This window comes from Triplophysa rosa, linkage group LG2 (assembly GCF_024868665.1).
Source record: "Triplophysa rosa linkage group LG2, Trosa_1v2, whole genome shotgun sequence".
Classification (NCBI taxonomy): domain Eukaryota; kingdom Metazoa; phylum Chordata; class Actinopteri; order Cypriniformes; family Nemacheilidae; genus Triplophysa; species Triplophysa rosa.
Genome location: NC_079891.1, coordinates 2,372,722 through 2,391,191, shown reverse-complemented (window position 1 = coordinate 2,391,191; position 18,470 = coordinate 2,372,722). Strand labels below are relative to the sequence as shown.

At 42.6% G+C, this 18,470-nt stretch overlaps 1 protein-coding gene across 2 annotated transcripts in view; it reads right to left on the bottom strand.

Annotated features, from left to right (window-relative positions):
* The window catches only part of ephb4a (eph receptor B4a), a 30,401-nt gene extending 11,931 nt beyond the window's left edge, over positions 1-18,470 (bottom strand). For both annotated transcript variants that reach the window (XM_057355279.1, XM_057355285.1), the window contains exons 1-4: positions 17,631-18,470; positions 3,452-3,522; positions 3,053-3,334; positions 1,912-2,302 (exon numbers count right to left, since the gene is read on the bottom strand). In XM_057355279.1, the coding sequence (XP_057211262.1) occupies positions 1,912-2,302; positions 3,053-3,334; positions 3,452-3,522; positions 17,631-17,709 (823 nt within the window). In that variant the 5' untranslated portion in view covers positions 17,710-18,470. The remainder of the gene's footprint in view (positions 1-1,911; positions 2,303-3,052; positions 3,335-3,451; positions 3,523-17,630) is intronic.

Below are 18,470 nucleotides of genomic sequence, written 5' to 3'. Positions count from 1 at the left end.
CCACACACCACACACGCACGCACACACGCCGCACAACAAACACACGCACACACACACGCACGCACGCACACACACGCACGCACACAAACACACGCCACACACCACACCAAACACACGCACACACGCACGCACACAAACACCCGCACACACAAACACACGCACACACAAACACACGCACAAACACGTGCACACAAACACCCACAAACACACGTACAAACACACGCACAAACACACACACACAACAAACACACGCACAAATGCGCACAAACACACACAAACACGTGCACACAAACACGCACACACACAACCACACGCACAAACACACACAACAAACACACGCACAAACGCGCACAAACACACACACACACGATCTTCAGTGCCCGTTTGGCCCCTTCACCTGTGACCTCTGTGACCACACACTCCTCATTCAGTCCTTCACCTGCTCAATACACTCCGGTATTCTCTCTCTTTTCTTCTTTCACTGTTTCTCCATGTCTCTCGGCCCATGCCTAATTACTCATGTCATTAGAGTGCCTTTGTGCCGGACACATCCCTGCCCACAGGCGCCACTATGGCTTTGTGTTGCCTTTGTAAGTGTGTGGGGGGGGGTGAACAGCAGATGTAGTGTGTTTGAGTGGATGAATGCTGAGTAAGTGTGTGTGTGTGTGTGTGTGTGCGTGTGTGCGTGTGTGTGTGTGTGTGTGTGTGTGTGTGTGTGTGTGTGTGTGTGAACTCCAGGGGTTGACTCCCACAGAAAGCCCAGCTGCAGTGTTTAATAGATGAGCGGAGCCTTTAACACACACCAGCCACTCTTAACACACTCACACACCCCGCCCGTCATTAAACAGCTGAAGTCACGCTTTCAAAGCCATCCGCTCTATGGAGACACTGTTATGAGTCGAATTAAAGCAGATAATGAGTCACGTCTTTACGGGAATATCCCGCGACTTAAGCTCCGTCTCGAGTTAAACAAGTCGGAACTGTGTTTGTTGTGCCATGATAGCGAAAGCGTGCCACATTTGTATAAAAGTCACATTCGCAGTAATGCACTTATAATGGAGGGATCTTCTACTGTAAGAAGTGGAAATGATTTTCAACGGCACGTTTTATGTTTGATACATGTTGACAGAGCGTGACACAGTTAAGGGTTCGACTTCCAGGGAACACACGTGCTGATAAAATGCAAAGTCGCTTGAAGTCGCTTTGAATATAAGCATCTGCCAAACGCATGAATGTGATGTAAATGTACCCAGAATGCACTGGGCAGTAATATGATAAGGAATTATGATGTGGCAAAGCGCAGCCGCAGGACACTGATGAAATGCACAGCAATCCATCTCTCTCTCTCTGTCTACTCACTTTCTTTCTTTCTTCTCTAGTTTTGCTAGATCTCTTCTGTCTCTGTTCACTCACTGTTTCACCTCCTTCTCAAATGTCTCTGTGTCTCGTCTAAAATCACCCCCCTCTGCCCTTTACTCTCTCTCGCTCTCTCTCTCTCTCTCTCTCGTCATTGTGTCATCGGTATAAGCGATGTTCGCACCCCAACACTCATTTTCTTTCGTGAGCACACACAAACTAACCCACTTGTTTCTCCCTTTAATTCAGGTTTATCCAGTTCAACTGAACATTTATTCACCTTAATTTAACTTAATTATGAATCATTTTATTTTATTTTGTTTTCATAGCTCAACGCATAGGGATGGGCGGAATGTCCAGTTTGTGAAAAACACCTACATGCTAAACAGTACTTTGATATTGCTCTTGCTTTAAAAAAAAGCATTTGTTTCTAGATCGAATAGATTAGAATCGAACCTAATTGTAACCCTTTTTTGCTTGCGCTATACTAGAAGGCTCGAGTTAGCTTTAAAAAAGCCCACCCAGTCCATTCCATTCATTTTCTCTCTCGCTCACCTCTACACTCCAGATCGCCAATGCTGGCCTCGTATCCCGGCAGGCAAGTGCAGGTTGTAGTGGGCTGGTCTACCCACTGTCCATCTTCTCCACAGAACATCTTCGGCGGTCTGGGATTGGGGCCAGGTTGAGCGGCGTTCGCCACGCACTGACCCGACGCCTCCTGGACCAGCGAGCGCGGGACCGTCTCCGGGAAGACGGACAGTGAGCGTGTGAGGGCCGGACACTTCTTAAAGAAAACACGTACAGACAGAAGGGCCATGCACGCTCCCTGGGCCTGGAACGCCAAGTAGAATCCGCGTTTGGTCAGGGGTCCCAAACGCAGCGTTTTCACGTTAAACTTCTTCTCTCCACCTTTACGGAGCAGGAAGTCGGCAGCCACGGTGTCAACCTGAAAGACGTAAAACAAAAGTCATCTCTTTTTCTTCTTTCTGCCTTTGTGTTTATTGTTTTCTTCTTTATTATATCTCAATTGCTTTTTTTATCTGCCTGGTACTTGTATGCTATGGTCCAATATTTGCTTTGGTGTACTTTTTGGTGTCTATTCGTAATTTCTTGCTTTAACAAAGCCAAAACAAAAAAAGTTGGTGAGATGATCCATAAGAGCAAAAGAAAATCTCTGTTATATCTCAGTTGTTTCTCATTCCAATGTTGGGGTCATAGCTCATCTAAAACCAAATTATTCAAACTTATCTGAACTGTTGTGATCTCAGTATGAACTAATTCTCAAACATTTCTCATTAGGGTCATCTAATGGCTGGAATACACTACAAGACTTTTCAAATCTGAACAGATTTTTTTTTAACTAGACATCATACACTTGCATACTTTTTGAAAGTTTCAGATAGAAACACACTAACTGATCAAATCTGCAGACTGGCACGGACTTTCTGCAACAAGTCCAGACTGAAAATCTGGGCAAAATCTGAGCAAAAGTCTTGTAGTGTATTAGCCTAAAGACTAAAAGACTAAATTACCTGATGTAATCTCAGTTATACAGAATCTCATTTTTTCTGATGCCAAAGTTTACATCAATGGTCTCAAAATGAACTAATTTCTCAACCATTTAAGAGAAATATCTGAGGCAAAATTGATCCACGACTGAAAACATAACGTCACATGAACATTTGCACGTGTGCACCTTGACGTATGGGTTCTCCATCCACGCAGGGTAAGTAGCCGTGGCATCATCCGTGTCACTCTGGTAGTAGTAGAGGTTGAAGGTTTCTTTGCAGGATCGGTGGTGCGTGTTTCTCGACGAGCACTCGATCATGGTGAAGCGCAGTTCCACGTACACCTGTGACGCCCCTCGCCGCTCGATCAGCTTACTGCGCAGCCAATGACTGCTCGAGCCGTCAGCCTGACAGATCTGATAGGTCCTAACGCTGTTGTTCTCCTCGTCAAGACCACTTACTTCCTCCCACTGGAGGCGGGGCAAAAAGTACGAGAAAGACAGCGATTGGTCGACGCAAATCGTTGGTTGGAAGCGTGCATTGATTTACTTTACATAATAGTTTGAAAAGCTGAAGAGGAGTCTCACCTCGGATCTGGATCGAGAGTACGTTGTCCACTTGAGATCCGACGTCTCCGCCTTGGTGTTCATCAGGACCTCTGTAAGGAAGAAAATCTCTCTGAGTATACTTTAAAGACAGTTTTTCACTGACTGTAGGTCAAGACAAAGTGCTTCGAACCACTGCCAACAGAAGCCTTAAAAAAAAGTTAACAATTCCACGGGGAGCAAGACTGACATGGGAACAAGGACACAGCCTAAATTTACCCCCACAAATACAATGAAAACAGAAAACCACCATTCCATCTCTTTATGAGTTTTGCTTCAGCTTGCTATTGGTCACTGCTTATTGAAGGTGCTGATGTGTTTTAATCAGACACCCCCTACTGGTGTCTGTGCATGTATCTGGCCCCGAGGTTCTTCCTATGGGAGGTGTGCTGGTCACGTGACCACTTGAAGCGACCAGGTTCAAACCGAGCTCCAATTCCAGACTTCCTTTGATCTAAAAATAAAACTGCGTAATATTCCCTCAGATTCCCTTCCTATCCGCGTCTCCACGGACAAACACCTCTATTGCTCTTTCTTCTTGCACTGCTCCCAGGAGTGTGAGACTTTAGCATAGCGAGATGGAATCAATGTGTTTCCTTCTGTATGTATCTGGGTCGGGACTTGTCTTGGGGACTGGAAGCAGTTGCTGGTTTGGAGCTCAGGAAAGCATCAATAACAAGGGTGAAAAGTCAGCGTGGCCTTCAAAATGGAAGACAAGCGTACTGCACGCTGCATAGTATATATGGTATTTTATATTTTCTTTTTTTTAAACGATTGACGCTGTTGTCACATGACCTCACTATGATGCACATTTCAGCAAGTTAAAGCTGAAATTTGTAACTTTGTACGTTAAAAATAAACAAAAATAAAGGACATAAGAAATCTGTTTAATACCCTGACTCTAGGGTTGCACGGTGCTACGGTAGCATCACAATGCTAAAAGCTTCAAAATTCCAGCGATGCCGCTCTGTTTTTTAAACGGTAGTATCGTAGTGGCATAACTAATTTTGCATATGCGTCGTTCATTTGAACACTTTCATCTGTCTTTTTGCGGTGTTTCTCTCCTAAATGAATCCCTGTTTTGAACGACTCGGACGAGATAATGATTCAGTGAGTCATTCATCAAGACACTTGCTTCGTTCTTGAATGAATTGAATGAGTTAGTTGAATGATTTACTGACAAAAAAATTACCGTGACAACCCTACCTGATTCACAACAGTAAGCTTACACCATGCCTACACCGGACGCGGCGAAACGCGACACAATAAAACACAGTAGAACGCATTAGAACCTATTATATTTTTTAGTTTTGTCCACACTGGATGCGGTACGAAGCGACACGACAAACCCATTTAGAACAAGCGTTGTCGTGTCACCTCGGTCGCGTACATTGTAGACACAGTGTTATAATAATGTTTTAATACGATTTAGCGGGAAATGTCAGTTTGACAAGTCAAATTAAAGTCACACGTAAACCTGCAATTTTAGTTTTAAACAAAGATGCGATAGAGAGGCAAAAGTAATATATTGCAGATTTAACCAGGTGTTCTCTCTAAAGAAAACACATTTATTTTTAACCAAAATTTGATCAAAATATTTATTTCATTCATTTGTCAAACTGGAAACTAAATGCATTGTGGGATACAGAAATGCACGTAACTGCAGCAGGTCATCTGGGTGTTCAAAGCATACAGGAAAAAATGAGCGTATCTTTATCTGTATGTATCTGGGTCGGGACTGCAGGCTTTCTGCTGCTGGCTTTCACTTCAGAATCGCATCGATATTAAAAATAATATCAAACAAATGTTATTTGAGCGTGCACGGCCTCAGGGAAAGAACTGACGTCTCTCGTTCGCCTCGACCGCCACACGCTCTCCTAAACGCCATCCATCTTCCACACGCCCCCTCTCCCACTTTCATTATTTCACCTATCACTTTTGCCTTTCGCGCTTTCGAATTTCACATCCCTTTCTTGCCACGCGTCCGTTTTCATTTCTCTTTTCGATAACTCCGTATGTCCCCGTCACACTCTTTATCTCTCTGCGCTTCCCTCTATCCGTGGCTCTTTATGTCACCCGTCTCTCTCGCCCTCTTTCCCTCTGATGTGGAGAGGCTGCGGCCGTCTGATAAACGCCGTCCAGCTCAGAGAATCAAAGTGGGAGGACGCCCGGGAGGCCGGAGGGGAGGATGAAAGAGGGATGAGAAGAGAAGAGTGCAGGGCGAGGAAGCATTTGGAAAAGAGGGCGAAAGATATCTGACGGTGATTTCCCACCGTGAGTTTTGCTCAAAGTTCAGAGGAAAACAAATTACAGACTCAACTGTGCTAAATCACACACACACATGCATGAAGAAAGGTGAATCTCATGGTACATGTCAAACACTGTTGAACAAAACATATGCTGGGTTAGGTATGTTGATGCTGGTTTAAGCTGGTCTTAGCTGGTCATGTTTAAACCAGCAGGTGACCATCTTAAACCAGCACATGACCAGCTAAGGACAAGCACGTGACCATCTTAAACCAGCACGTGACCAGCTTAAACCAGCACGTGACCAGCTTAAACCAGCACGTGACCAGCTTAAACCAGCACATGACCATCTTAAACCAGCTAAGGACCAGCACGTGACCAGCTAAGGACCAGCACATGACCATCTTAAACCAGCATGTGACCAGCTTAAACCAGCAGGTGACCATCTCAAACCAGCACATGACCAGCACGTGACCATCTTAAACCAGCACGTGACCATCTTAAACCAGCACGTGATCATCTTAAACCAGCACGTGATCATCTTAAACCAGCACGCGATCATCTTAAACCAGCACGCGATCATCTTAAACCAGCAGGTGACCAGCTAAGGACCAGCACGTGATCATCTTAAACCAGCAGGTGACCAGCTAAGGACCAGCACGTGACCATCTTAAACCAGCAGGTGACCAGCTAAGGACCAGCACGTGACCATCTTAAACCAGCACGTGATCATCTTAAACCAGCACGCGATCATCTTAAACCAGCAGGTGACCAGCTAAGGACCAGCACGTGATCATCTTAAACCAGCAGGTGACCAGCTAAGGACCAGCACGTGATCATCTTAAACCAGCAGGTGACCAGCTAAGGACCAGCACGTGATCATCTTAAACCAGCAGGTGACCAGCTAAGGACCAGCACGTGACCATCTTAAACCAGCAGGTGACCAGCTAAGGACCAGCACGTGATCATCTTAAACCAGCAGGTGACCAGCTAAGGACCTGCACGTGATCATCTTAAACCAGCAGGTGACCAGCTAAGGACCAGCACGTGACCATCTTAAACCAGCACGTGATCATCTTAAACCAGCTAAGGACCAGCACGTGACCAGCTAAGGACCAGCACATGACCATCTTAAACCAGCACATGACCATCTTAAACCAGCAGGTGACCATCTCAAACCAGCACATGACCAGCTAAGGACCAGCACGTGACCATCTTAAACCAGCACGTGATCATCTTAAACCAGCTAAGGACCAGCATGTGACCAGCTAAGGACCAGCACATGACCAGCTTAAACCAGCAGGTGACCATCTTAAACCAGCACATGACCATCTTAAACCAGCACAAACCAGCATCAAAATATACCTAACCCAGCATATGCTGTTTTTTTCAACAGGGAAAACATGTCTGGCTCATATATTTCAACCTTAAATTACGAAAGAATAATTAATACTTGACGTAAGAAAATAAATACTATTTTCCCCAAGAAAATCCTTATAGCTGTGATGCAAATAAAAAATGAATAAACAGTATATAAATATACATTTATTATTGAGTTGAAGTTATCCAAGTCTCTAATTTTCTTTTAAAAATAAACCCCAAAAATCTTCATCATAATGCAAATAAACAGAATACAGACGTGAATAATTTTGTAACATGTGTTTGGTGTGAAAGTGACCCTGACATATTTCCGTGAGATTCAGCGATTACAGTTTATGTGTATGAAGGTTACTGAGGACATATGGTGTGTATGTGCGTGTGTTATGATAGATTACACTTCTGTTACGTGTGTGTGTGTAATTACAGTGGTCTATATCCTGCCGTCTACGCTATCATTAGGTTTAATGGGACAGGAAAAAGCGAGTGTGCGTGTGTGTTACGGCTCACCTCAAAAAATAGGTTAGACTCAAAGTTGACACAAGGATTATCATTCACACACACAAACCTGCACATCTGTCAGTGGCTCTATGGCCTGATGTCGCTGTTCTGATGGATTAGACTCACGGCGGGCAATTTCTGTCCCAACTCGTTTCCTTTGACCCGTTTAATGCAGCGTCTCAGAAGCGCACAGATCTCATACAGAACTCACACAGATGTGCTCGATAAGCTCAGCGGACATCAAGAGTAAAAGACCTGTAGCACAGCAGTAGGCCTACACTAACACACACACTCCATCACAGGAAATAATCACAAATTAAATCTTTTTCTCCTGGACACCAATAAGTTTAAATGGAACACAAATGAAGACTTTTGCTTAAAGGAACAGCACATTGAAAAACGAAAACTCGCATGACGTTTCTTCTGTTTCTCCAGCCACAAACTGTTCTCGGATCCGCTAAAAGTCTGAATCATACATTAACACACATTCACACACTCACACTTTATCAGTTTGTTCCGTACAGTATCAAGAAATAAGCAGACACACACTCATACCTCCCTGCAGACATGAGACGCACACACACACGTTTTGACACGCACACACCGAAAAACACTGATTTGCGTGTGTCTAGTCATATAATAATCGGAACATATCTGATTATTCATTCATATATAGACAAACCCATGACTGCCACACATGCCTGAGGGTACCAGTTTCTGTCCTTAACCCAGAACATTTGACTTAGACATAAAAAAAGACACAAATTGGCATATAGTATAATACAGAGTTAAAGTCCCCGTGAACCGTAAGTTGCAATGGTTTTTACTTCCGTATTTTGACGCATTTCTGAGTGAAATGGAATTTCTAATGAGAAAAATAGTGGGCGTGGCTTTCGTCTTCCTCTGCGATTTGACTGGATGTATAAAAACAGCCGTTGCATTTTGAAATGGAACTGGCAGCAGACTGACAGTTGAAGGGGAGGAGTTAACGGATGCTCCACGCAAGCCGTCTAACACACGTCATTTAAGATGGATGGTCATTACAGGAAGGAAGTGCATTTTCAGATTTTAACTAAAGATTATGAGGGCACACGAATTTGAAAAAGAGAATGACCCACATTGATCAACTATTTACAATAAACGCTGCGATATTTCATGAAAAAAACAGGCATTGTAATTTTTAATTGCACTGGGACTTTAAAACTATCTGTTAAAAGCTATCCGATGAAGAAAATATAAGATCTGTTACGTAATTATTATTCAAGGTGATATCTGTCGATTCTGCAGATTAAATGAATATTTCTTATTATGGTATGAATTCATATAATGACTATTAATTTGAACATCAAACTGGTGATCTTTTTTAACATTTTCTATACACAGAACAAAAATTAATTGCATTTCCCTGTCCTTTTATTGACCGATACCGATATATTGGTGCATATCGAAATGTTTCCATGTTTCTTGTCCACACAGTCTGAGACATTATTGAGATCTCTTCTGAAACTCTTAAGGCACATGTTAAAAACAATACAAAACTTCTGTTCATGAGAAACAATACTAATGCGAATTCATTTGTGATTGTTTTTTTCTTTAGGAATTGTTAATCATAAAACACAGTGACCTTGAGCAGAATATCATGCCATGAGTTTTCTGTGAGTCACACACACACACACACACATGTCTGGTTTATTATCTCCGTGGGGACAGTCCATAGGCGTAATGTTTTTTATACTGTACAAACTGTATATTTTATCCCCTAACCCAACCCGTAAACCTAAAGATCATAGAAAACTTTTTGCATTTTTAGATTTTTAAAAAATATCGTTCTGTACAATTTATAAGCTTTTTTGCCCATGAGGACCTCAATTTTGGTCCCCACAGTGCACGAGTCCCCATGTGTTGGTGTGCGTTCAGGTTTAGGTCCCCACCGGGATATACAAACATGAACACACACACTTCACTCTCTCTCTCGAAGGGAAATGACAGAAGACCAGCGCTGGCCTACAATTACTCTTTCACTTTAATTAAAGAAAAGAGACAGCGCCAATTACTGAAAAAGAGAGAGATGTTCGGGGAGGGAGGGTGGAAAGTGAGAGAAAAAGAGGCCAAGGTGAATGAGTGGCACAGGAGACAGGAGACAGAAAAGAGGGATTAGGATGAGACGGATGGAGGTGAACAGATAGTGAAGAGAGACGAGCGTTTAACACGGCTGCTGTAGCGTGACAACAGTGTGTGTGTGTGTCTAACGGTTTATTAGTAAAACGCACCTGGACTAAACACACGCTGCCACTAGGAATGTACAAAATTACACACTTTCAAAAGTGGCTAGTTGGGTGTCTGGACCAGTCGCAGTTAAAGTCAACATCACATCAGAGCGTGTCTACTTTCTCAATGAGCTCTGACAGTAATGGACTGAAAATGTGTTAGTGGTCGAAAATTGGTAAGGAAAGCGTCGCTTTGATGGCTGCGTCATGACAATGAATTAAGAGAAGCAACTTCATGTTGATGATTACAGTTAACGCGCTTAAAAAACACAGCATACTTAGTGCATCTTCTTTAAAGTAAAATCACCAATTGGTCAACATTTCTGATCATCTCATCTTCCAATCGCTGAGCCATTTCTCTCAGGCATGAGAAGTCCAACTTTGTCCATTAAAAGGGATAATTCACGCAAAAATGAAAATTCATTTATTCACCCTCGTGTCATTCCGAACCTGTATGAGTTTCTTTCTTTTACAGAACACAAAAAAAGATATTTTGAAAAAAGTCTATAGCCAAACAAAACTGGACCCCATTGACTTCCATTGTATGGACACAAAACCACCCAGACATTTCTCAAAATATCTTCTTTTGTGTCATACACAGAACGACGTGAGGGTGACCTAATTTATTATTCCTAGTCGAACTATTATTTATTTTGAAAATATTATTATTATATAAATTATTTCGTATTTTGAAAAATCTTGCCAAACAAACTGAAAAAAATTGAAACGTCTACAACTTCAACGGACAAAATTGAAACTCCTCTTTATCTTATGATAACACGGCTTTGTCTCTGAAGGAGACCACCATGAGGAATGTTTCCCATCTGTTACCATGGTGTTGTTAGACAGGAGCACGTGAAAGGAAAGTGGATCGTCCACGCTAAACAAATGAGGAATACTTCTCTCGTCTCAACTTGTTTACATACTTCATTTAATCCGACGCATCTGTGAGCGTGGATTTGTTTCCTGGCAGTCGACCTACGAGCAAGAGCACATTACAGAGCGTCTCCATGTCTCCTGTTTGACTTAGGGAGAAAAAAACAAAGACACCCATATTGTTTGCTTTTGCACACAAAAAAGGCCACAAGGCCAGAAACATGTATGCGAAACGCTTGTCCGTCACATTGAAGCGCGAGGTTTCATCGCACATATTTAACTTGCGCTATTGCGTTACCATGGCAGAAAAAAACTTCATTACTCAGTCAGGGTGGCAACCGACTTTGGGGTGTTGTTGAAGCAGCGATCGGTAATGTTTGCTCTATATCGCCATCTCTGTTTGAAATGTAAAACTGCAGGTTACTTTACATAGTTAGCCGTATGTGTGTTAAAATCAAATGACGTCAAACTGATATTTCACACTTTATAATAAATATTTGTAATAAACTTTTTGGGTTATTTTTAAGCAAAAAATCTACAGATTGCCGCTTATTATTATCATTCACATAGCTATAAACAGACAGTTTATCAACATTTAACAAATTTGCGCTGCAAGATTTGCATCAAACCATCAACGATGTTGAACTGAAAAACTGTTGACTACCATTTTAAAACACATTTTAGGTGTTTTAGACAACGTACGCAGGTAAAACAAACAGCCTAGAGAGAACGAGAGAGAAAGACAGAATGCGTGAGCAATGATTTCTCACCATGAGCAATAGTCTACACCGAGCGTGCAGTTACCTGTCAACTACTGAATTTCAATCTGTGTGTTTTTTTCTTCTGGTAGCGTGGGCACGAATTTAATTTGCTCAGTCATGTCGACTTGGCCCTGTGCTCAGAATACTCTAATATGACATTTTAATATTACACATACAAAATATTCTTCATGTGGCCGGGCCCTTTACGTCTTTATTTGTGTGTTCGTGCAAAACAAACACACACACCACAGCTGTCAGATTCGTTGTACATCTGCGAATAAAACGCACAATACACGCCTCAACTTTCTCATTTCTATCTTCATTTTTTTTTTCAACCCAAAGTGCCACACGAGTTCAGGATAGCATACTAGTTACACAACTTTCACAATATATACGCTTGAGGAGCCTCGAAGACTTTTTATTAGACGACGCAGTAAACAAACCGACCACACCGTGTGAGATCCCACAATGCAATGCGCCTGACCTTTAATTTGCAGCAAGATGAATGTACAGTAGCAGAAGTGATGGCAATCGCCACTCATTTGATCAGACGGCCACACATTAAAGGCATTCTAACGCAAAACCGGGGGCGATGCAAATCCAAAAATCACGGATGCGTGTCGTTTCATGTACTATTTAAAAACAAAACGAGCAGGCAGTACACGGTGTAGACCGCACAGAATTCAATAGGCAGTATTTCATTCCAAACAGAGCCAAGGACAGCCTTCGCAACGCGTTGAACTCTGGGGCGCTATTGATGTGCGAGTGACGACCATCAGGAACCATAACAGCTTTTATCATCATTACATCCCCATATGGCCGCTCGCACGCTACATTATAGAACACACAAAAACTGACCCTTAATCATATCCACTCCAACACACACACATTGAGTAAGTGTCAGCGGAAGGAGGTGGTGTACTGGTTAGATTGGTGTGTGAATAGAGAAAGCAGACCGTTCCTGTCCATCACACACACACACGCCGGCCCGGAATAACCCCAGCAGATATCTAATACATAATACACTCTCTGCATGACTCTCCTCCTTCAATCTTTTGTTTCCTCCACCTCCTTTCTTTCTCAATCCCTCTGTTTTTCGCTCAGCTTTCACTCAAGAACACAGCGTGTGAACGGAGCCATGTGCGTGTTTCATACAACTTTGTCTCAAAAGCGAAGCAAAAGACACTTAAATATTATAAGGGCTCCTTTTGACGATGTCCTGGTTTTGGAAAAACACGAAGATCTAGTGTATTACAACATTGTGTCAAACAGTATACGAAGCCTAGTCTTTTCAGACGCCTCTTTGTTTTTAGTTTTAAAAAAATGCATGCAAGCACAAATCGTGTGGAAACGCATGCTTTCATGTTTTTGTCAATGGCCGCCCATCGACATCTCCACACACATCTGACCCATTTAAAGAACTCCCAGACAACCATGTGCAGATCTCTTAGTCACATCTGACTCATTTCTGTTTTTCTTATGTATTTTCACTGGTACATTCTGCACATGTTCATCTGTGAACGTAATCACCAATTGTTTGTAATTCAGAAGAACGGAAAGTCCATCCAAAACAAAAAACTGGAGCGGTGTTTGGCACATGCTATAGTGAAATGGGTGACGCTTGGAAAGGTCGACAGAACCGGGACAGGAAGAAACCGTGTACTAACAGAAGGCGCGTGCTGTGAACTGCAGACAAGACGAATGCCGCCGAACGTGCGGTTACCAACAGGGGGCAAATGGGGGGAATGCAAGAATCTTGGGAGGGACACTACAAAAATAACCGAGATCTCACACCGAGCACTATTGGGAGAATCGACACAGCGCTCAGATAGGAGAAGGTATTTCAAATAAAAAATGAGGGATTACACGAGATCGGCGTGAAGGTTCGTGCACATGCTTTAGATAGCGTGAGCTCTTCTTATCTTATCAGGAAAATCCCTTCGCATGAGGAAGAGAATTGTGCGGGCTTATAGATGCATGGCTTTTTGTAGTTTGTTAAGCGTGTGATCTTATCATTTTTTAAAGAAAATAAGCAATGACTATGTCAAGAATTTAAGAATCAACAGTTTAAAATCAGATTACATGTGAAATGTACAGGACAATACAGGTCATTTTTCATTCTGAGAGACCCCGATGAATAAACAGACAATCTTTCTGTCCACAGCCATCCATCATAATTGTGTTTAGTAAAACTGGATTTTGGATTGCAGACCACGCATTAGCAAAACTATCGCACAAGGAACAAGCTCCAACAAACCCATGCTAGCTCCGTTCAGGTATAATTTTGCCGCAGCAAAGTCGCCTGAGCCACCTAATCGAGTGACAGTGAAACCAGCTATTCATTTCTAAGATGCATCCCCGGGAGACCAAAACACAGCAGAAAGAAGAGACTTATTTCAGGCTGGCAAAACACCAAACTGGTGGAAAAGTGCAGAGTTGGACGTAACGTGATTTGCCCAAGTAGGACGTTTCTGAATCCTGCGGTCCACATACAACATTTCTAAACAAAAGAATTCCACAAAAACACAGCCTTGACCCTAACCCTGTTTCGAAAAAAGCAAAGAGAAAAAACTGTTTCTGTTTTTCAACTCCCTAAACCCAAACGCTAAGCCTAACCCAACCCAAAATCTCTGGTTAATTGGAATGTTGAACGCGTCCTACTGGGATGTAAATTGCACTACGCACTTCAACAGATGTCTCAGATGACCAACACGGTTCACTTTTGTAAACACTATTTTAGCATGTCATACAACAAGCACAACAGAGGCCAACCGAACTCCAAAAATGGGGTTTTTACGTATCTTGTAATTGGTTGAATCACGTTGATGCGCCTTTCTTTGCAACTATGTTAGCGAAACATGCCACGGCAAATTCCCACAACACCTCTGTACGCAAGGCCCACTACATCATCGAGGGTCCCTCGATCATGTGATCGTTTCACACGTCTCTGTGAGGTCAAAGGTCCCCTCTCATGCTAAATAGTGGCTCTCAATCGCCTTTAGAGGCGTGTAGGTGGATGGGGAGGGAACGATGGAGAGAGAGAGAGAAAAGATAAAGCGAGAGACTCTTATGTTGTCAGCCCCTCATCCATCAGGGCCGTATTGACACTGATGCACTGGCTGAAGAGACAAGAGAGAGAGAATCCAATCCCAACAAGAGCCTGTTGAGCACTGTTATCATCCCATCAATCTGCACAGTGTTTGGATCAGCAACCGGGCCGCTGCAGACCACACACTCCAACCAAAACACACACGAAAGAATGAAAACTAGAAAATTATTCCTGGCACTTCTAGCGAGGTCCTCCGAGTTGGAGGCAAACATATACCGCGGTAACTCTGGAGAGAGTAAAGGTGCAGGACTGATGATTAGAGATGAGACGCAGAGCTGCAGTTTAAATCTTCAAGCGGCTAATCACAGGATTAACAACCAAAGAGAGAGAGAGAGAGAGAGAGAGAGAGAGAGAGAGAGAGAGAGAGAGAGAGAGAGAGAGAGAGAGACTGCTTTAAATGCAAATCCCCGTCTTATAAAAATCAGTTCCATTTAATAGGATTTCTGAGGAGGGATGTGCATTTCTGCAGCAGGAGAGGAGTGCTGGAGACTTCACCGCAGTCGAAAAGAAATGCCAAGCTACAAGAAGTCGAAAAATAATGCAATTCATACAAAAAAGATACATGTGCAACTGGATTTGAGCATATGTCACCAGGTGTGGCTGAGAAATTGCTTGGTATTAAACTAATACATGGTTCTCATTTATAGTACTCATACTATTTTTGATCGTATACAACACGGAAAAATGGAAAACCCGAAGCGTGCAGTACTTTTCTGTAATGAATCTGAATTAACAGTATGCTTCCAATGTAAGGAAAGAATTAGAAGTAGTATCTCGAATCTAAGCATCTTAAAGTGTTCATCATTGCGTTAGCAACGCAAAGGTAGTGGGTTCCAATCCCACTGATTAAAACGAATACTTGCAATAATGCACTGTAAGCCACTTTGGATGGAAGCATCTGGCGAATGCATAAATGTTGAATGTAAATCAATGTATGCATAAGTGAGAGAGACAGAGACGGAAGAGACACAGATTGGAGATAAGAGGAAAAGAGAAATAAGTGAATAAGTGACAGAAGGTGGGATAGCTAAGCTCTTTTTTTGCTCCAGGGGAACAGAAGCAGGAAGACAGAATAGTTCCTGAGCCCTGACCGCACATGAAAGCCATCGTTACCTCTCTCTGCTTTAGCTGATATTTCCTCACAAAGGGAATTAGAGATCAGTGCCGTGATCCTCACAGATCTGGCATTAGTTTAATCTCGCGCAGGGGTTTGAGTTACTATAGAATCAAATCCAATCTCCCCCCTGCCGCTTCTGTTTCTGACTTCACCATATTAGCCAATACAACCTCCAAAACCCCCGAAGCACAACTCCCCCCACAACTGTATCCTCTGAACTATGTCAAACAGTTGTCGTTTCATAGCAGAATATTAATAAAATGAGCATGTACGCATGGGGGTAAAAATGAGCCCCCCCAAAAAAAACAGATCTTAGAAAAATTAACCAATGGGTTTTGGGTGGATTTATTACTATTAGTATAAGCATATTTGTACTACAGATATCCCAGTTGGACTATGGTTACTGTAGTAAAAGCATGGTTAATTTGTAGCATCTGTGGTAAAAACTATGGTTAGCCACTACAATACACAACCGCGCAGTACCTACAATAACTTAGTTGGTTGGAACAAAAAATGATCTTTCGTGGTCTACGAAATATTTGAACTAATCGAATTACAGACGTATTAAAAGTCAAAACAACTTAAAACAACATTTTCGTGACTATAACGTTCGTTAATGCTTCACTAACAAGTTGCCACTTTTACCGCCACAACTCCGTGTGGGACACATTTTCAGTTAAATCACAAAAACAAAAAATGGTGAAGAAATGTATGTGTGAAAATTATACCGTTTCTGTGAGACACATCAACTAATTTACAGCGTGACTGGCTTTCGTCGCGAAATTTACCATGCTAAACAGTTCTCTCAGGCACAAACAACGAACATAGTTTTCCTCAGTATTTCGTTTCTGGAATTTACTTTACTTTACTTTCTTTATCGCCTTCTCACAGGATTTCTGACACTTATCAACTCATTGCGCGACAGAACCCCGTCCACAACTCATTAATGGAGTGACTGTTGCTGTCGGAGGAGCATCACCTGCGCGTGTCCGTCACACAGGTCGGTTAAATTGATTTCGAACGGCGGGATGCAGGTGTGCGCGCAGTACCATGTAATGCGGAACTAATCCGCCATCGATTAAGCAGCCTGAGGCAGAGCGATAGACTCACGACGAGTATGTAGCAACAACCTCTCTTACATTCATCCATACTTTCCTCGGTGTTTTCTTCTGCCGACGGGAACCTTAAACAGCGAGCAAGGCCATTCATCATTCCATTGACCCGGTTGGCCACTTATTGAGCTTACGGGACGAAATATCCCATGACAATACACGACTCAAATTTCTATCGACCTGAGCCGTCCATATATCGCCCACCCCCTTTGTATTTTAAAATTTGGTGTTACTTGAGATGCACTTTATTGTGCCTCTGCTTGATCCGCCCAACCGCGCTTCTCAGAGAGAAAAAAGACCAAAGAAGGCTTAGGATAGGAATGTAATCAATGTTATTAAATGAATGGTCTAAAGCCATTTCCAGGGCATTGCAATTATATTGATTATTAAAAAAGCACTTTAAATGGGAAGGCGTGACTTTTACAGATCTTTACATCGTTTCCTCTTTTATGGATGATCGTTACTTTTCCAGTACGCATGCAAATCGCATTCATTTAGCGGTCAAACAAAACTCAAGGCATAATTTCACATGCAATTTCACCCTTATTCTTACGATGCCCCCAGTCACAAAATAATGGGCCAGAGCCAGACCCAGTGTAATAAATAAGTTCTTGGCTTGGCATACCCCAGAGTACAGCTAACTTGAAATATACTACATTAAATTGCTAGAAAATGGCCATTGAGTAGTATTAGCTTGTAAAAACACACGAGCAGTGGTCTTAAATGGTCATACAATCTTGCTCCCTCTTCGGGAGCCAAACAGGTAGTTGAGTTTAATAACACTATTGAGTTACCTTCCTCCGCCAGTGTTTTGAACAGGCACTCCAACAGGATAATCCAGAGTCCAGCCACATTCCTGGAGAAAAGCTCCATGGTATCTAGCGATGAATGTTTACAAAGATGGGGAAACTGTGCAAGGTTCAAGAGTCGTCAGCTGGCACTTGTACCCATCAGGAATGGACGATCGCACGGCAGGAGTCGTCACAGGAGAGAGAACAGCCAACAAGCCATGACAAAAAAATAACTTTCAACCGAAGATGAAAAGAGTCGTCCAATGAAGCGTAAGGAAAAAACTACTTGTATTTGCGGTACAGAAATAAATACTTAATATGTTATCGCGTCTTTATCGATAACAGTCTGATTAAAAGGAATAAGTTTACGATTTTGAAAATCATTTAAAACTTTCTATTTGTCTATCTATGCGCGAGTTTTGCCAAAAACATACGGAGCACCAACATGCCGTTCAGGTCATGCGGACCCCCTTTGTGATCGGAGTAGGTCGACTTGTCCCAATTATTTTTCCAATCGGGGTGTCTCTTTAAATCCTCCAAATAAACCAGGTCATACAGGCCACTTCGTTTCCAGACCGATCGGAGCCGTCTGTTTTTATTCGCCTCCAGTGAATCCACCGCGTCCTTTGTATCTTTAAAAATGTGAACGTCCTGCAAAATAACGCAGATGCTCGAACGTGACTGAACTCAACGAGCGACAACAAATGCGCAGCGGTTCGTCTGAATATTAACGCAGCGCGCGCGTTTGACACTATCGAGATGAAACAAATCTGGGGAAATCCTGGAAGTTGGTACGAAGCGTTGAGTCTCAGCCGCTCGCAGGAGAATGTGGAGGACTGGAGG